A 21341-nucleotide genomic window follows, 5' to 3' on the forward strand; every position below is an offset into this window, starting at 1 on the left:
TGCAACTTATTTTAAAATTAAGCAAAGAAACCCAGCTCTCCACCATCCCCCACCTCCTGCTCCCTGCACCCCCACCCCCTTGAGTTATAAATGTAGGTTTCTGGTAACCTACATCAGAGTGACACACTTATTTTAATTTGATGTTTGCTATTTGTAAATGCAATCTCATTTATGTTACACTGTGGCAGCCATTCTCCGGAGAACAGGATTAGTTGTGGATGTAAATACATTTATAACATATTTTTCTTTTTACTTAAGTTTAAAATTTGAAGCAAGAAGAATGCCTAAACATAACTACGTCAAAACTCATCTAGAGCTTCTTTTAAAAATCGCTCTGCCAACTTTAGGGAAATAACGACTGGCTGTATGCAAACACACTCTCAAATGTGTTCTGAGCAGTTAGAAAATTATAGTGTAAATTTACCCAGATTCCCAGAGAAACATTTAATTTAGGAAACAATAAGGGCTAATACAATATTTAGTCTTTAAACAAAGAGATGATTGATAAGGAGAAGAGGAGAAGGAGCCTCTAATGAACATAAACAGCAATATTTGAAAAATAATTGGCTATCTAAATGTAAAGTCTGTTATATGAGTTAGAGTGTTTTACCCTTAGAGTCTCTGCTAGTACTTAAAATAGGTAACATTATAAACACTTCACCTAATGACCTTATGAAAAGCCTGTCATGCTTAGGCTCCAATCTTAGACCATAAGAAATTATGTCTATTTACTCTCATTTGATTAATGCATTTGCATAGCAAGAAACAAGTGATCTCACAATATACCCAAATAAAATTTGCCGATACAATAAGAGGAGATATTAGATAAAATAATCAAACATCAGTATGGACTAAATACTCTCAAAATAAGCAGGCATATCCATTATAAACCCTTCATCACTTCAGTTTCGGTCCTGATATTTTGATCCAAAGTGTTTCTCAGTTTTAACATTCTTTTGTGATAACGTTACTGCAACTTACAAAAAGTTTATTTCATTAATCTTTGCTCCCCGGAAGACCCTGGCTTCTTTCATGTCCATCCCAGAGTCACATTTGTCTCATCTCATTTCAGGTGCCTCTTACATTCACCTAAGACATTTTCATGGCAAAACAGAGAATTTTTAGAAGTCACTGAAAAGCACTCCCTTACCTTCTAAACCTGCTTCAATCAGCCCAAACTGTTCCAATAATTTAACAAAAAGCACAATGACGATCAGAACTGCTATCATTTCAAGCCCTTCCAAGTTCATGGTCAGCTAGGTCATGGTCCGACCACAGCCACTGAGAAGTGCTCCTCTGCCTGGCTTTCTTTGTAAAGCCATTAAACTACATTAAGAAGGCTACTGCTGGAGAAAGGGGAGGAGGAGAGCGCATGAGAGAAAGAGAGAGAGAGAGAGAGAGAGAGAGAGAGAGAGAGAGAGAGAGAGAGAGAAGGGACAGGAGATGGAGAGGCTGAGAAAAAGGGCGTGAGTGAGAGAAAATGCATTCATCCTGTCTGCTGTGGCAGAGGCCAGAAGTGGCAGCCGGATAAAGTCGGGCCTGTCGGAACTATCCGCTTCCTGGTTGTCACTCCTGCACAGACAGCCACGCGTGAAGTCGCGTGCAGATCACCCGAGGACCCGGCAGGTCAGCAGGAACGTCCCGAGGAAACCGGAGGCCCGGCGCGGCGGGGATGGCTCTGCGCCCCGGGACTCCGCGCGCCCGCGCCGCCGCCACCGGTGGCTTCGTGGGGCCGGCCAGTTGCCTTGGAAACAAGAGAACCTAAGCACGGGCTGGACTCCCGCTGCAGACAGGGAGCAGAGCCCCCCGCACCTTGAAATACGGAGGAAAACCTGAAAACACTGAGAGGTGGAGCGACAACGCGTTCGGCTGTTTCAGTGACGTTGTTGACCAGTAAGGAAGATGCAAATGTGTATTTTGACCCAACTCGCTGAGCACAGATTGAAACGAGGCTTAAGGAGTCCTTCCATGTTGACTTTCTTTTCAATGAGTCACCTTATCCGAAAGCTCAGTCTCAGTCTGAACTAATATTCTGGTTTGAATAGTTAACTATCATATCTTTTCACAGCATGGGAATAATAAACGAATCAGTATTCATCATATTTGCATAGTATTTGAGAGGTTAGCAGCTACCTCCTATGCATACTTCATACCAACCAATATACCAAAATAGATTACAGTATTTAATGTGTTCCTTCTATCCTTTATAAATAATGGTTTAAGTAAATTTAGAGCCAGGAAAAGTTTGAGAAGAAAAAAAAATCTGAAAAAGAAAAAAAAGCTGAAGTTTTGTCTCTCTCTCTTGCACAACTATTTCATCTTTTTCCCTCCTCCTAACTCTGCCCAAATAGACTAGGTCCACAACAAAATATAGAATTTAAAAAAAAATGCAAGGCAGAGAGAGCATCTTAGAAAGCCAATTCGAGCCTCCTGTTTCATAGATGAACAAACTGAGGACCGAAGAGAGCAAAGAGAGGAGGCAAAGGCAGAGCAGGATAGGATGCAGGCATCCTTCACTGGGGGTTGGCTTTTGAGGCAGGGGAGGATAGCAGTTCAGAATATGGACTCCAGAGGCAGACCACTGGGATCTCTTACTAGCTGTGTGACCTTAGGTAAGTTACTTAACATCTTAATGTCCTCATCTGTAAAAAGAGGCATGATAATAGTCCCTAGCTCATCACTTTGTTGAAGGAATTAATGACACTTTTAGAAGCGACCCTTCTAGAAAAGAGTGAGTGCTCAATCACTACCACCTCAAGTGTTTTTCAAAACTGTCTCTATGTTCTACTCAGATTTTGCTGGGTTGCCAGAGGAATTAATCCCTTATTAATCTCTTAATCAGAAACCTCCCAAGGCTCCTTATTTACCTGCAGAACAAAGTTGAAGCTCCTTTGAAGGGCATCCTGGTCTCTTCATGATCCGGTACCGCCTTGAGGATTGGGCCTTGGTGGTCTGACTCCTGTCAATACACTCTACCTAACAGCTCAGCTTCCTTTACCCAAACATATTCTGGGCTTTTCCATCTCCAGGCCTTTGCTCAAACTGCTCTCTCTATTTAGAAAAACCTTTCTGCACCATCTCTACCTGTCAAGTTCTTAAAATTCTTTCACGAAACTTCAACCAGATTGGATCAAATCTCTCTTTTTTTGTGTTTTTATGGTATTTTTTCCTACTTATGAGGTATTATATGATACCCATAGGGGTATACGTTCTCTTCATTAAAGGGTAGGCTTCCCGAGGGCAGAAATCATTCCCTGCTACTCTAGATAGTCCCTACTGTGCCTCCATGGAGGGCACTTCTTATTTCATAGATGTTTGCTGGATAATAAAGGTCATCAATGATTAGGTGATTACAACACACCAGATGCTTTAATGCATTACTCCTTCCTATGCATTCTAAAAGTAGGGATGATGATCTGCATGTGAAACCCTAGCCTCAGATAATTTAAGTGACAGGCTGAATGAAGGTCATACAGCTGGTGAATGATGGAACCAAGCCTCAAATTCTGATTTGTTTAATGCAAAATCCATTATTTCTTCCCATTATCCAACAGGGCTTTAAATGAATTAAAAATCCAAATATTGGCACAAGTGCTTATCAGCAAAGGACTGAAGGTTACACCCAAAATGTTCCCCCAAACTGTTTTGTGACATTCTCTTTTTTTCAAAGAGAGAGGCAGTGTTTTGCTCTGTAGCCCAGGCTTGAGTGTAGTGGCAAGATCACAGCTCACTGCAGCCCCAGACTCCGGAGCTCAAGCGATCTTCCTACCTTGGCCTCCCATAGTGCTGGGACCACAGACATGAGCTACCACATCTGGCTGCCATTCTGTTTTATCCATTAATCCCAGTAACTTTGGAACATGAAAAGTGTATAAACTAGTAGTTAATTAAACTCAAGGATCTTTCTTTCTGCTCATTCACGGGATTAATATTACTTAATAACAAACCACCTCTGAACTCCAAAGGGAGTTCTGCTTTTCTAGTACAGTGAACTCTGCAGAACCCTTCAGCTTGCCTCATATATGAATATCAGTCATCAAGTCCTTTGCGTTCACATTTAAAGTTGATGACTTGGGGCTGAGAAATATTATAGGCAAGGACTATTGAAGAGCATTAGAGTGAGGCTCCCTCCACTGGATCTGGATGTCACAGTTACGGGTTCCTTTGCTATTATGTTGTTCTTCCCATGGCCTGTCAAGTTCTTGAAACTCTTTCATGAAACCCCTTTTTTTTTTTTTTTTTTTTTTTAATGTTTGCCTCATTCGCTCAAGCCTCTGTCCTTCCAGTTCCCTCTCTTGCAGTGCTTATCCTCCCATATTCCCATAAATTAGTGACTTGATGTAGGTCTTAGTTCCAAAACTCCTATCACAGAGAGGCCCTTTCTCGCCGTACTATATAGAAAAACCTCCCTCACCTGGCCCTGGAGTCACTACCCTCTGAATCAGTGATATTTTCCTCCAAAGCACTGTCACCACCAGGCATGAATATTTGTTTATCACATGTCTCCTGCCAGAATTGCTAGGATATAAACTTCTACCTAAGAGCTTAGAGATTTTTGTTCTTGTTCAATGTAATATCCTCGGTCATAGAATGGCGCCTGGTGAATAAGAGGGAGTGAGTGGTTGTTGAATGAATAATCTGATTGATATTCTCACCTAAGAAGCTCCCTGCTCTCTCACTGATCTGGCAGAACCCAATTTCCTGTTACCAAAGTGCCTCATCTGGCTGTGGACCCTGAGAGATTTCCACACCTTTTTAATTTAATTTTATTTTTTTTGGAAGCCCTATTCCTATTGCTTCTTTTTAAGGCAAGACATGAGCACTGCATGCTCAAACATATTGGCTATGCTCTATCTTCAGCATTTAATGTGAATATGATTTGTAGTTTCTGCCCATGTGAACAATGAAAGCAATACAAGGAAGGCAGCCAAGAAGGCTGCCCTGCCCAAAATATCTTAAAATCACTGGTGTGGAGGATGATAAGTACCTTGGATAGCATCCATGCTCATCCCTTCATTGTCAGCTAAAAGAACACTGCAATCTAAATAGGTAAAGTTACTTAACTACATATGCAACTCTTACCTTCAAGTCACAGCGTGGATTCAAACTAAAATACTAATCCAATATATTTTCTCCCTGGAGGGCCTTGAATCCCCTTCAAAAAGAGAAATATTATGAGCGTCCAACAGAAAGAGGAAACTTAAATACTGGCTCCAAATCTTTGTCCTCATTTGGCTTACTTAAACTTGCTAAATTTTGGTTTGCCTGTCTTTAAAATGAGGCCACTATTTCTTCTTCAGGGAAGTGTTGTGATGATTAGGTGCAATAATATTTGTAAATGATACTAAATCTCTGTGGAGCATACATGTTGTCAAGCAGTGGGCCTAACACATAGGCTCTTCCGTTCTTACAACCCCTCTTAAGGAAGAGAGGGGTTTACATTTCCATTTTATGGATGAAGAAACAAAGGTTGGTGAAAAACTAGTCAATTACCCCATGTCCCAAAGCTTCTGAAGCCAGTGGGGTTGATAGCTGCTTGCTGATGCTCGTAACATTTCCCATGTGTCTTATGTAACAGTGGCCAGGAATACCTAAAGCATTCAATGAAACAAACATCACCAGCGTAAATAACCCAACACTTGATTGTGACTTTTTAAAAGATTTTTCAGCCAGGCACGGTGGCTCATGCCTGTAATTGCAGCTTTTTGGAGGCCGAAGTGGGTGGATCACAAGGTCAGGAGTTTGAGACCAGCCTGGCCAATATGGTGAAACCCCGTCTCAACTAAAAAGACTAAATCAGCCAGGTGTGGTGGTGGGTTCCTGTAGTCCCACCTACTCGGGAGGCTGAGGCAGGAGAATCGCTTGCCCCTGGGAGGCAGAGATTGCAGTGATCCTAGATCATGCCACGGCCCTCCAGACTGGGTGACAGAGCAAGACTCCATCTGAAAAATAAATAAATAAACATTTCTCGCCCTTTCTGCATTAATATTAGATACAAGAAAGTTCTGTACGCCTGCCGTGTGTGTGTGTGTGTGTGTGTGTGTGTGTGTGTGTGTGTGTGTGTGAAACAGGTACATAGGAAGTGGTAGTGAGAGGAAAGGGATACTATTGTGACAGTTTGCCAAAATTTTCTCTGCATGATGCAATACATATATCTATGCATTCTCAAGAAACTACTGAGGAGGGTGCGAGTCTGTTTCAGTGCCCCTGCTTAAAGAAGTTTCTTCAAAGTAATGTTGGGGAGTCCTTCAGCTCAGGCTCTGCTGCTGCATGAAGGTTATCTCTTGCCTGTCCCCAGAAAAATGAGCGTGCTTAATGAGAAACACACTTACTTTTGCACTTCAGAGCATATCCCTCAAGTGCAGTTTATTCAACATCACCAGTTACTCACAGTAATGAACCCATTTCTGCTTTGATTCCAGCAATATGGCTTTTGGACAGAAAACAATGTTTTTTATGAAATGAAAGACGAGTTTGCCCTTTGATGAACTGAGGCAGGGAACAAAGGGATTCTGGCATGTTATGTCTTTCTAGGTTCCAGGCTGGAAAGGCACTGAAGAGAGGAGGAGAAGGGGGGCAAACTTCCTCTATGCTGTCACCACAGAGTCCCAATGAGTTGGTCTTCTCATTCACTTTGTTTCTGATTATCTTTCATTCAATTGTTAAAGTTGTCGTCCAGGTACCATAAAAGCCGGTATGAGTAATAAAAAGATGAATACTGAATTTTCCATAAGCTGATTATTACACATTATATACCTGTACAACAATATCTCTTGCAGTCCATAAATATATCTATGTACCCACAAACATTAAAAATTCAAAAAAACTATTCTCAGTCCTCACTAGATTAAATGTATTAAAAACAAAATTTAGATGAGAATAGTTCATGTGTGTAGAATAATCACTATTTGACAGACTAGCATACTAAGTCTTTTATATGGTTTATTTCACTATATCTTCCTGTAAACCCTATGAGTCAGCTACTAATGCTATCTCCATTTTGCAAGGGGAAACTGAGGAATGGAGGCCTCATTGGATTGTACCAGGAAATATCTGGTCCAGGATTTAAGCCCAAATCTGACTCCAGTGACCAAGAGATAATATTTTAGATGCCATTGAACACACCTAAAGTTCAAAGCAGCATCTGGTAAAAGTCTTTAAGGCAGTATGGAAAGTACCATGAGATGAGGGAAAGACTTTAATGATAGTGACAGGTAGGGGAATCGAACCAAGATCAGCTTTATAGAGATCACATTGGGCTTGTAGTATGTAGATATTAGGTGGTATTTTTCCTTTCCCTAGCAAAGGCAATCTATATTACATGACAAATGGAGAAGAAAACTAGTCTTGCCAGAGAATTATTTTTATTTTTTGAGACAAAGTCTCACACAGGGATGGAGTGCAGTGGCTCAATCTTGGCTTACTGAAAACTCCGCCGCCTCCCCGGTTCAAGTGATTCTTCTGTCTCAGCCTCCCAAGTGGCTGGGACTACAGGTGCGTGTCACCACACCCAGCTAATATTTGTATTTTTAATAGAGATGGGGTTTCACATGTTGGCTAGGCTGGTCTTGAACTCCCAATCTCATGTGATATGCTTACCTCTGCCTCCCAAAATGCTGAGACTACAAGTGTGAGCCACCGCACACAGCCTTGCCAGATAATTTACTCAGAGTCTGAAAGAACAGTCAAAGCCCATCAAATCACTTGCCCAGGTGCTCCTGGGAAGTGTTTTCCCCTAATTTTTCAGGCCATCTCTCATTCTGGTGCACAAAATCAGCATCAGTGACTGCCTCTTACTTACTCTCTTCCTTCGGCAGTTACTTGATCCAAGAGAACCCTGGCTGAATCTTATGACTGAGTGAACAGAAAGCAAATTTGGTCCTTCAAAATGAACTGAAAGAAAACAAGCAGAAGGCACTGCATGAGAAATGTATTTTTCTTTCTTTCCTTCCTCCCTTCCTTTCTTTTTCTTTCTCTCTTTTTCTTTTTTTGGAGATGAAGTCTACTCTGTCACCCAGGCTGGAGTGCAGTGGCACGATCTAGGCTTACTGCAACCTCTGCCTCCTGGGTTCGAGCAATTCTCCTGCCTCAGCCTCCCAAGTAGCTGGAACTACAGGTGCATGCCATCATGACTGGCTAATTTTTTGTATTTTTAGTAGAGGCAGAGTTTCATCGTGTTAGCCAGGATGGTCTCCATCTCCTGACCTCGTGATCCACCAGCCTCTGCCTGTTAAAGTGCTGGGATTACAGGCATGAACCACCGTGCCCAGCCTGAGAAATGTGTTTCAATACTAATGTGAATAGACAATGAGCTGCATTTATGGCAGAGGCAGTACAATGCAGAGGTTAAGAGTATGCTTAGGTTTAAATCCCCAGTTTGTTTATTTAGAGCCTTGTGACTTTGGGCAAATTGCTGAAATGAGTCATACAAAGCACTTAGAAGAGAGACTGTCACCATGTAAATGCTGGGTAAATAATAGCTATTATTATTGTTATTTATTGAGCTCTTGCTATACATCAAGTACTGTTATAATTGAATTATCTTAATATGTCCATATAACACACTCCATAAGCCAAGTACTATTATTATTCCTGGCCATCTGCAATTGAGATGCAATTCTAAGAAAAACACATTGCTTATACTCACCCATGAGGTTGACCAAGAGCTTCACCATAAGTAATATAGGAAGTATAAACTTATAATGGCTTGGCTTTTAAATTGTTCTTAAAAATGACGGAAACCTAGGTATCCTTGCTTCAAAAAAATGTAAACAGCATGAAAATAACTTTCTTTGACACTGATATTTGACATCTTTGTCACCTTCCATTCTGGAACATTCCACTGCATGAACTGCATCTGTGAGGTGTTGGCATGGAATCAGACTACAGACTCTACTTAGATTCAAGTGGGGTTTCAAAGGGTCCTGTCATCTGCTGAGGAAATCCACCTTCAAGGGCATATTTGACTGCTTCATAAGTCTCATCAGCCCCATGATCCACGAATCACACTCTAGTTCTAGACTAGTTTAGTCTTGTTTAATCTAGTTTCATGATTAGACAATATCCTCAATGATGAAGGATCAACACCACACCCAGACTTTACCAGGCATCCTTGTCCTAAGAATAAATAGCAAACACAAGCTGCTTAGTGGGTAAAGGTGGTTAAATGGAGGAATAGTAGACAGTGACTCAAAAACTCATTCAAGCTGTACATTATACTTCATTCTTAAAGGACTGAAGACAACTGAGAGGAAAGGAACTGGTAGCAAGAGTGTCCAGCACTGGCAAGAGAGAACAGAGAACTAAGTTGCTATATATCCATATTGACTCATGTTGCTCAACCTGTTCTGTGCATCAGCATTAGCTAGAAATCTCCCTAAAAAGGAATACTCAGACCTTTCCCAGAAATTCTAATTTCATAGATCTTAGGTAGAGACACTGGATCTCCATTTTTGTTGAAAGTTCTAATTATTCTAATGAGGACTTCTCTGGACCACACTGTGAGAAACACTGCATTAATCCGCTTAAACACCTTCACCCATGTAAGGAACACATTCTTCCAGCTTATTAAAACTAGCTGAGAGTCACACATTCTACAAACTTGACATTATTAAGAATAGAATGGGGGTTCCTTCAGTTTCTCAAACTTCTCTGGAAAGCTTTTTCTTCTAATTAAAGTAAGCATTTTAAACTGATCAGGAATAGACACAAGTTTCTATTCCATGTTTAAAGTGTTTGTTTGTTTGTTTGTTTGTTTTGTTTGTTTGTTTTTTATTCAGGTGATTCATTGCCTGCATTCATGACAACTTTCTCTCATCACTGAGCTTTAGATACAAACTTTAGTAGAGATAGAGAGCTGTGAACCATTCCACACTCTTCTGCATTGATTCATAACCTAGCTCCCATCTTTGATCTGTCCCTGGAGAATCAGTCTTTCAGCTCCAAATGTAATCACTTAAGTGAAGGGCAGAACTGATGTGCAGTCATCTTAATAGCCAAGCTAAGTGAAGTAAATAGAACTGATGGATACAAATGTTTGGAAGTGTGAAGCTGATTTAGATAAAGTAGATATTTCAGTTTGAGATCTAATAAAAAGCAAAACAGCAGCCACATGGAGCCTTTTCCCATTACTCCCTGGGGCTGATCTTTATCTAAATCAATACTATAAAAGTAACAAAAGACACAAAGTTGTCTGATGCATAATTCATTTATTATGAACCCATGTAAGACTCAAACAATTGAATCAGGATTATTTATGTGATCATTAAACCCAGGGGCAATTCCAACAGATTTTTTTGCCCTGCTTAATAAAAATCTTAGTTGCAGATATATATTTAGCCAGATTTCATTCAAAATATTGTCTCTTCCAACAAATTATTCCTCATTACAGCTGACATGTTGAACTTCCTCACTGTAATAGAGTATAAATATTGTTTATTCTATTATCTTATTGCAGCAAAGAAATATAAAATGTAAAAAAAAATACAACAATCCCCTTGACAATTATTCATGCTTACATGCTGTAGTCTAATTACTAACAGCTCTAACAGAATGACTTGTAAGTAACCTTGATTTTAAACAAATACTTCAAATATAATAGCTATGATGACTAAGTTATCCTAGGATCAAATTATGAATACTAATTAAGTATATATTTTATTTGAAAAACTCACAGGACATGCCGTTAGTAGGACCACACTGAAAAGAAAAATTATCATCAATGCAATTGAAATGTATCCTATTAAATAATATGAAGTGGCCTCAAAGAATTAAAGATTCGCTTTTATGGATAACTGAGGGCATGCTATGTTAAATTTATTATGTGCAGATCCATGAGCAGACTAAAACTCTTTTGAAGGCTCATCAGAACAAGCCAGTCTAGCATGGCCTGCTGGTTTGACAACTCAGGATGGCACCCCTCTGAACTATTGTATTGTTTAATAGTTTCCTACTACATAGCACATCATCACAAGCTGAGTGACTTAGAACAACACAAATTTATTATTTCTCAGTTTCTGTGGATAAGGAGTCTGGCTATGGGTTAGCAGAGCCGTCTCTCTATTCAGGCTTAAATGCAGGTGTAGGCTGGGGCTGCGATCTTATCTGAAGCTTTGTGTCCTCTTCTAAGGTCACAGTTTGTTCAAAGCATTCATTTCCTTGTAGTTTTATGACTGAGCTCCCCGTTTTCCTGCTCGCTGTTGGACAGGGATCCTTCTCATCTAGACATTGCTCTTCGTGCCATGTTCTGTCTGCAACGTGGCAGGTTGCTCGTTCAAGGCTAGCAAGAAATGTTTCCATGCTTCAGATTTCTCTGACCTCATTTTGGGGTTTTTCCAGTTAGCTCATGCTCACTTGGGATTGTGTCCCTTTGGATTAACTCAAAGTCAACTGATTAGGAACCTTAGTTACAGTTACAAAATCTTTTCACCCATATAGGGTACCAATATTACAGCAGCTATATCCTATCATAGTCACAAATCCAACTCACACTCAAAGGAAAGGGATTATATACAGCGTGTACATTAGGGTCATTTTAGGTGTACAATCTTGAGGACTATTTTAGAATTCTGCCTACCACAACAGGTTTCTCCTCTAACTGCTGAGTGGCATGCTAGGTGTTCTATGGTTCTGGGAGGCTGAAGGATATTTTTTTATCTTACACATTTTTCAACCTATATCTGGGGGGAGGCTCAGCATAAAACCACTGGACATTTGGCCACTGAATGCACAGAAGCAAATAGAAAGGTGTAAAGTCCTGTAGTATAGGCTGTCTTCAAACAACTCATGGTAACAAGGAAAGGAGAATGGCTGGAAAATGCCAATGCAAAACTCTGGCTACCTAGTCTAGTTAGAGTATATGTTGAATAGCTGGCTTCATCTACTGAAGTGTATAAGGCAGACAGAACTGTCTAGAAAAGGATGAAGAGTACCATATTTGGTACATTAACACTACAGCTTCCAGATTCCATTTGTTTTAGAGTAGATTCTTCTCGTATTTATAGTTTTATTTTTATTTTTCCTGCTTCTTATTGCAATAGCTGCTCTGGTCTGGCTACATTTCCACTATAGTTATGGCTGATCTAATGAATATCCATTTACTTCCTCATGGTAGATCATAGTGAAATACCGCCTGGACACAAATCCTAACTGAATACTTCACTGAATACACAGCTTTGGGGAGATGCCATCTCTCAGCCTCAGTTACGTTACCTATACAACACAGACAGTAGTAATATCTCAGAGTTGTTGAGTTGAAATACAGTTGACTCTTGAATTACACAGGTCAGGGCTCCACAGACTCACTTATAGACCAACTTCTTTCTGCCCCTGCCACCTCTGAGTCAGCAAGACCAACTTCTCTTCTTCCTCCTCCTCCTCAGCCTACTAACTTGTGAAGATGATGAAGATGAAAGCCTTTATGATGATCTTCTTTCACTTAATAAGTGGTAAGCATAGTCTCCCTTCTTTATGATTGTCTTAATATTTTCTTTTTGCTAGTTTTCTTTAGTGTAAGAATTTAGCATATAACACATATACAATGTATGTGTTAATCAACCGTGATCAGTCAGGCTTCTGGTGAACAGTAGGCTATCAATTCTTCGATTTGGGGGCACTCAAAAGTTATATATAGATTTTCAACTGTGGAGGGGTGGAGGAGTCAGTGCCCCAACCTCTGAATTATTTAAAGATCTACGGCCCTTAAAATACATCTAGCTCCCAGACAGTACCAAATTGACATTAAATAAATGCTATTGTTATTGTCATAATTAATACAAGGTGGGCATTATGGTTATTTTGCTCCCAAGGTATGCCCAGAATCTAGGGCCATGTCTGATTTACAGCACCCACTCAACACATGCCTGTCACAATTCCGTTAAGCCTCTCTTGCCTTTTGATCTACCCACCATATACCTGTTGTCAAACTGAAAGGAACATGTAATTCCCCAGTTTCAATTTTCAGTGGTATTTTGCTGGTATTTTTCAATTTGCAGAATGAAATTCGAAAGTCATAGCAAGGCATGCAAAACCCCTATCAGCTTTCCAAGGAGCTCTCTATCCTAATCTCCTGACAGCCTGTGCTCACACTGTGTTCAGGTCATGAGGAACTACCGCTATAGCCCAAATGCCAGGTTAATTTCCCCGACTGCTTTCTTTTCCTTCTGAGAAGTTCTTATTCATCATTTAAGAATCAGTTTAAATCTTTCCACTTGGGTGGAGTCTTTCATGATTCCTTCTTCCAAAGCAAGATTAATCCCTTCTTCTTTCTGTTTTGTATCTATATTCAACTACGATCCTTTCGAAATTTATGAGCAGGTTGACATACTATATCCTATTCAAAACTATGAATCCTGGGGAGGAGGGGCCATGGCTGATTTATGTTTCTCTCCTCAGTACTTATCCATGCATCTGAAATATATTAGTTGATCAGTAAATGTTGCAGTAAGTGAAGGAGGAATGGAAAGGAAAAAAGAAAGACAAAAAATGAATGGTATGCTATCTGGAGGGCACGAGGAAGATATAAGCCAAAAGCATAATGCTCCAACGAAAACCACTATGCCCATAATTCAACCATTAAAGACTTAATTTTTCACATTAAGCATTCCAGGTGTCCTGAAAATAACTCAAAGGGCAGAAAACTTTAATCTTTAACTTTCATTTGTCATCTTTGTGCATGAAAAGTGAGATGCCTGGCGACCTGGGAACTTGAAGCCAGTTGGCACTAATGTGTAAAGAGGGAGCTATGTTGAGAGCCAGTTTGACAGCAAGTACAGAAGCTTAACCAACAAAATACCTAGCTAGTTGAACTGGAAAATCCAGAGTTATTTTAAGACAACCTGGCTATGCACAGTGGCTCACACCTGCAATCCCAGCACTTCGGGAGGCCAAGGAGGGTGGATCACAGGTCAGGAGATTGAGATCATCCTGGCTAACACTGTGAAACCCCACTCTATTAAAAATGTAAAAAATTAGCTGGGTGTGGTGGTGTGTTCCTGTAATCCCAGCTACTCAGGAGGCTGAAGCAGGATAATTGCTTGAACCTGAGAGGCAGAGGGTGCAGTGAGCCTAGATTGCACCACTGCCTGAAAGACAAAGCAAAACTCTGTCTCAAACAAACAAACAAACAGAAAAAATTTACAGAAATCAGCTTCTGTGCTGGGAATAACTGGCTTGGGGTTTTATAATATATATTCCATTTCTTTAGGTACCCAAAATACCCAACATGGTATTCTCAAAGGTAACATCAGTTTGCTCTTATGAACTGCTCTAGCCTTCACAATTAGTTGGTGGCCATTCAAGAGATACTTGTAAGATTGTTTAGTGTTCTTGTGGGGAATAAATGCTTGTCATTAGCAAAGGGAAAACTTGGCAACTAGTCTGAAGTATCAATTATTTCAAAAAGTTTTTACAGTACCCTGGATTTGATCAAATTCTCTACTTACATGCCAACTATTCCCTTTTCATATTTGAAATCCTTAATGATTTTAACATAAAGTCAATCAGCATAGTTTGATTAATGAACATAGAAATTATTTTTATTAACTAATATGAAATTATAAAAATATGTTTGCTATTCTGTGTCCAGAAAGAAACCACCTTTAATCATTTCTCCATGGCTCTCTTTTGGAACTAAAAGGTAACAATGCATGGAGAAAATCAAATAAGCAAATATGTATTTAAATCAACCAGGGATTTTTTTCTGAGGAGTTGTTTCTTAACAATAATGTTGATAACCTGGTAAACAAGCACTCACTCCTATTATATGCATAAGGTGACAATGTGCAGCAATAATGAATAGAAAGTGTGCATATTTACCAAGAAATGATTGAGAAACTATATTATGGGTCCAATGATGATGGCCTTGCAGAAACATTTTGAAGATCCCCTTTTAAGAACTGATATGGTTTGGCTGTGCCCCACCCTAATCTCATCTTGAATTCCCACGTGTTTGGGAGGGATTGGATGGGAGGTAACTGAATCATGGGAGCAGGTCTTTCCCATGCTGGTCTCATGATAGTGAATAAGTCCCAGGAGATCTGATGGTTTTAAAAATGGGAGGCTCCCTGCACAAGCTCCCTTCTCTTGTCTGCTGCCATGTGAGAAGTGCCTTTCACTTTCTACCAGAATTGTGAGGTCTCCCTAGCCACGTGGAACTGTAAGTCCAATACACCTCTTTATTTTGTAAATTGCGCAGTCTCTGGTATGTCTTTATTAGCAGCATGAAAACAGTCTAATAGAGGAACTGTTTTTAAATCCAATTTATAAATCATCCTTCCCTGCCTGGTCTAGCTGACACCTGGCTGCCCTCAGGCTCAAATTTTCCAAACCTCTTCAGATCACATTTTGATGATTGCTGCTTTACTTCTTGTAAACAGCTTTACCAAAGCAGGAGACACTCAAAAAGAGACAGGTAAAATGACACCCAAGCAACTTAGCTATTCTCATTAGCTCATGTAAAGGTTTGCTAGGGAAGAAGGTGGTAATTAATGGTAAGAATCAGCATTTAGTGTTAGCATTAAATTTCAATTATGTACAATCCTTGCTAACATTACCTGGATTAATTAGAAGTTGATAGCATCATTGTGAGTCAAAGCAATCCTAATAATTAATTTCTTACTACTCAAGGTAGAAAGAGCATCTACAATTCTACTTTATTTGGAAAAGCTATCTTAGATTCACCATTCACTTAAGCCACTGACTTTGAATGTTTGAAATGGGATTTTGAAAAGGTCATTTTTCTATATATTTTATCAGCTATTTGCTTTTATTTTTTTTGAGAGTTATGCATTGTGTATGTAAGTACTGTGGCACTATTGTATCACCAAATAGTGGAAGAGAAAATGACACACTACTCAACTTGTGTTTCTTTTTTTCTAAAATCCTGTTTTTTTCAGTGCTTTTTGATATGTGTCTTGTTAATTGCAAGTTTATACCTGAACTTAGGATTCATTCGTTAAAGAGCCTGAGCATGAAGAGTAGCATATTTTTCTCTTCGTGAATGTAATCCTGCAATTTTACAAGGTTAGTAAAAAGCCTCTTGAGTTTCTATTTTTCCTGGACATTAGAAACATAAAGAGTCTTTCAATGAGAAATTGTTTGAAAGGGAATTATATTTAGGCCATAAACACGTGCTGAAAAAAAGCTCAATATAATCCCTCCTGTTAAAAATTTTGAACTCCAGAGTTTTACTAAATTGATAATGGTGGTGCACACCTGTGAAGATTGAGGAACAACTCTAAGCAGATGACCTCTCGGGGCAATTTAAAGAGAGAATGTATAAAGTAAGTTGGAGAAAACGTGCTAAAATACATTCAAGGAGGTGCAAATTCTAGTTTGGTACTTAGACCCTGTCTATTCACAGGCCGGGAGAAATAGAAAAAATAAATCTACAGGGAGCCAAGACCTGTCTGCTTCCCAAGGTCTACTAGTCCTGCTTGATCATGCCGTTTTTTGCTTACAGTTTTGATCATTTGGTTGCAATGGACAGGTACTTGGACAAATCATATCTGCAGTCAGAATCGACTTACGGAGTAACAAATCAACAGACACATGCTATACATGGAGCGAATCTTGCCTGTAGCCCTGCTTTGAACTTATGCTCCAGTTCTTATAACTACTTTTCCCCTAATGTCTAAAGTCATAGTTTACTTCTAGTACCTGCCTCTCAATTACGAGGAATCTTTTCTTAGAAACTCTTCTCATCCTACCACCACTCTGCATCTCTGGAGGCTGCCTTCTCCTGGATGTTCCACTGTAATGTATGTCTAGTCTCATCACATCTTGCTGAATTCCTCAGAAATTTGAATCATCTAGTAGCCTGTTAACTATCTATGCACACGGGATAGTGCTCCACTTATGAAAGTGAACTTCTCTCGACCCCTAGTCAAGTCCATCCAGTATTTCTTCCTAGCCACCCTACACAGATGCACCCAAGACACACACACAGAGGCAAACAGACATTTGTTAAAAACTTCTCCACCACCGTCGGCTCAGGTCCACTAAAACAAAATCCTTTAGTGTGTGTTTTTGTTTTTCAAAACTGGTTGTGTCCCACTAATGCGTAGCAAAATCAACTTTATGGATTCATCATTAGCAGTATGGAATAGAAAAGAAAAAGAAAAAAGAATAGAACGGGTGAATGTTTTGCAAGTTGAAAAGGCATTATTTTGTGAAATCCTTTTCAGTTATATTTATTTGTGTTTTTCTCTATGTTCTGGGTTATGATTTTTTAAAAGTACACCTTTTACTGTAGTTTCATCTTCAGAAAAGTTTTCCAAGCCAAGCATTGGAGCACTTGGAGAAAAAAGTGTCATTTCTACAGTTAACCTTATTGAAATTGTAAATTTGTGATCTGAAGTGGATTACACATTAAACCAGTACTTCCTTACATATACAATAACAAACAATTTCATCTGATAAGCAACTTATCTTCAAGGAAGCAGATAGGCAGGGTTCTGAGGGAACAGATATCTAAATAATTACATTTTGATGGGAGGATGAGGAAATAATCTCTGCGATCGAATGAATGGTTTACCAACTTATATGTTCTGACCTGAAGGTGCCTGGCTAGGCAGGGGCCAGTATACTTTGGCACTGAGAAACTTGAAAGGGTGATTGAGAAAACTATGGAGAAGGGTTTGGCATGGGTGAGTTCCACGTGTATAATCATTCTACTGTTACAAACTGTGTTGGGTTGAACTGGTGAAGGACAATGATGGCCGGAGCTTATATTTGTCTATGTCTTCACATATTTTAAAGTATTTTTATACCTACTTTGTTATTTTAGTGAGGCATCTTAGATGCAAAAATGTAAGGTGGCACTCATCTCAGGATTGTGCAAGTGTCATGCCCTGTGAGCATTGCTTGCCTGACCCCAGTCTGGGTCCTGTACATGAGATTTAATAGTATTGATTCCTAGGCCATATGAGGTGACCCATGCCTGTAATCCCAGCACTTTGAGAGGCTGAGGAGGGTGGATCACTTGAGGCCAGGAATTTGAGACCCGCCTGGCCAATGTGGCGAAGCCCTGTCTCTGCTAAAAATGCAAAAATTAGCTGGGTGTGGTGGTGCGTGCCTGTAAAACCTGCTACTTTGGAAGCTGAGGCAGGAGAATTGCTTGAACCTGAGAGGCTGCAATGAATTGAGATGGTGTCACTAGGCAATAGAGCAAGGCTCTTTTCTCAAAAAAAAAAAAAAAAAAAAAAAAAAAAAGCAAAGTGAGTCATCACACAGAATTTAAGCTGAAAGGCCATGAATTGTGGTAAATTTGAATTAAAACCTTTGGCCTCCTTAGTTCTGGGAAAAAATGCATTTTTTAATCTGCTTCAAAAGACCTCAGTAAGAAGTTATTCTGCATACATTTGCAATGTAATGAACTGGCCACACTATACCTATTTGTTATGAAACGTTTGTTCAGAAAGAATGGCAAAATGCAGCCAGCAAGGTTTCAGCCTTGAATCTCTGCATTTAGTTCCATGTCAGAGGCACTTCCATTTCAGAAAGACACAGACAAATTAAAAACCATTGGAGGAATGATAAAAAAAAAATGATTAGGGAAAAGAAAGGTTTGATTTATGAGACCAGATTAAAGGAGATAAATGCCTATTACTTGGCTAAGTGATAACCAGGGAATATGATAAGATTCTACAAATATTGGGAGGATACAAATATAGGTAACGGAGAAGACTTCTAAGTGTGGTACAAGATAGATCTAGTAAGAAAAAATGGAATAAAATATTAAACTGTAGAGAATACGAAGAGGCTTTTGGCAAAAGGATTCATTAAGCGGGTAACAATACAAAATGGAAGACAGAGGAGTAGGAAGAGGGGGAAGAAGGGGAGAAGAATAAAAAGAACACCAGTATGAGGAAGAAGCAAAGGAAGGAAGAAGGGACGAGGAAGGGAAGGAAAAACGTGGAGTGAGAGAAGGAAGAAGAGAAGGAAGGCAGGAGGGAGGGAGTGGGAGAAGGAGGAGGAAGGGAAGGAAGTGGAAGAAAAGAAGAAAGGGACGGGAAGAAAGGGAAGGGGAAGGAAGGGAAGGGAAGAAAGAAGGAGGGAGGGATGGAGAAGCAGGGAAGGAGAAAAAGAGGAATGGAAGGAAGAAAAGAGAAAGGAAGGAGGGAGAAACGAAAGGAAAGAAGGAAGGAAGAAAGGGAGAAAGGAAGGAAGGCAGGAAGGAAGGAAGGAAGGAAGGCAGGAAGGAAGGAAGGAAGGAAGGAAGGAAATTAGTTTAGTCCCATTGTAATTAACAGAAAATATAAGAAATGGATTTCTGGCAGTTCTAAGAGAGAATGAACATCATCCCAGAAACCTGAGCCAGCCAAGGAGATGGTGTCAACCCCCAACCTCAGGGGAGAAGGCCCCCACTAAATCAGAGGGAGACAGTAATGAGAAGCCGAAGTGGCCGTGCAGAGCTGTTACTCCTATTAAATCCAGCGCTTGTGCACAGGCTACCCGCCAGCTTTTGGCTAGCCTACAACACACAACAGTTACTGTAATTGAAACTGGATTATAATACTGTCCTGGCACACATTCTCCCTAAAAATACAACATATAATAATGCTGTTAAAATACAGACATCTGGAAAACAACCTAGAGTCCCACCGTTTGTAGCTGGCAACTGCCTTCTAAAGGAGTCCTTCACACTTCCTCCTTCTACAGTATAAATGACGACATGGTGAAAAGGGGCACTTCATTTAGGTGAATCAGAAGTTTTATGTTTGTTGAGAAGCAACTAGATGCCAAACACTGTACTACTACTGTTTTTTTTTATGACCTTCTATGTGATTGAGATTCATATCCCTCTCACAAGACTAAAAGTCTGATGTCAAAGTAGTCAACTAATTCATTCTAAATCACTTAAGAGATAAGAGAAATAGCTAGAAATAAATGGAATTCCAGTCTGCTTCTCCTCAAAATATTTCCATTCTATCTAACAGCAACTTGACCAATGCATAACATTTAGTAAATGTTCAATTAATATGTGCAGAATTGTGCAGAATTGAATTAAAGGGAATTGATGGTATAATTGAAATCTAAAAAGAATCTCTAATGACTTTTGGCAATGAATTGATGAAATGTTGCCAAATTTTCACCAAATGTGGAAATATGTATGAGTCAATTATGGCCACATTGAGAAATGGCCTCTCTCTCTCTCTCTCTCTCTCTCTCTCTATATATATATATATATATATATATATATATACATATATATGTGTGTGTGTGTGTAAGAAGGAAGGGAGGAGGAAGGGAAGGAAAAATATGGAGAGAGAGAAGGAAGAAGAGAAGGAACGCAGGAGGGAGGAAGTGGGAGAAGAAGGAGGAGGAAAGAAAAGAAGGAAGGGAAGGGAAGAAAGAAGGAGGGAGGGAGGGAGGGAGAGAAGAAGGGAAGGAGAAAAAGAAGGGAAGGAAGAAAAGAGAAAAAAATATATATATTCTATCTCTCTCTCTCTCTCTCTCTCTCTCTCTATATATATATATATATATATGTATCTCTTTATATATAGATAGATAGATAGATAGATAGATACGTATATCTTAGGCTTTCCAATTTATTGGTATATATGGAATACGTGAGATATTTTGATATTATATGTCAAATATAATATCAAAGAGAGAGAGAGAGAGAGAGCGAGAGAGCGAGCAGCAGTTGTCACCTTTATTGCCTGCTTAAAAACTCAAATTTCATTCAGGTATATGGGTGAGATGATTTGATTTCAAGAAAAGTGAACTCTTCACCCTGGGTCCTTAGGATAATTGTATTATCCTTTGCTGTGATTAATGACCTAATTCCAGCCAATGAAATGTAAAGAGATGGCTAAAGATTTTGAACCCCTGAGTGTCAAGCACAATGCCTGGTAGTCGATAGCTATTACATTAACAAGATACATTCACTTTATATTTTCTTCATAGACTCATTTTTTGGCATCCTGGAATGGACACGAATTATTTCTTACATTATGTATGATATATGGAATAAATAAATATTATGTATATATATATATATATATATATATGGAATATCATATCTCATGTAGATACCTTTCACTTTCTTGGTAAATTCCTAGGTACTTTATTTTATCTGAAGCTATTGTAAATGGGCTTACTTTCTTGATTTCTTTTTCAGATTGGTCATTGCTGACATATAGAAATACTATGGATTTTTATATCGATTTTGTATCCTGCAACTAATAATATAATGAGTTTGGAAGTATATTCTCCTCCTAACTATTCAGAATAGCTTGACCAGGATTGGTGCTAATTCTTCTTTAAATGTTTGGTAGAATTCAGCAGGGAAGCCAGTGGGTCCTGGGCTTTTATCCGGGAGACTTTCTATTACATCT

The 21341-nt window shown here is 39.4% G+C and overlaps 1 protein-coding gene across 4 annotated transcripts in view; it reads right to left on the reverse strand.

The window, feature by feature from the left end:
* KCNIP4 (potassium voltage-gated channel interacting protein 4) overlaps window positions 1-21341 on the reverse strand; it is a 1209336-nt gene that overhangs the window by 556067 nt on the left and 631928 nt on the right. Inside the window, exon 1 of one of the 4 annotated variants that reach the window (XM_003927477.3) lies at window positions 1151-20138. The exons of the other annotated variants lie outside the window; for them this stretch is intronic. Within the exon in view, the coding sequence (XP_003927526.1) occupies window positions 1151-1250 (100 nt within the window). The 5' untranslated portion in view covers window positions 1251-20138. Of the gene's footprint in view, window positions 1-1150; window positions 20139-21341 lie in introns of those variants that run through there. 4 annotated transcript variants of the gene reach the window in all.

Source organism: Saimiri boliviensis, chromosome 3, assembly GCF_048565385.1.
Source record: "Saimiri boliviensis isolate mSaiBol1 chromosome 3, mSaiBol1.pri, whole genome shotgun sequence".
NCBI classification, from domain to species: Eukaryota; Metazoa; Chordata; class Mammalia; order Primates; family Cebidae; genus Saimiri; species Saimiri boliviensis.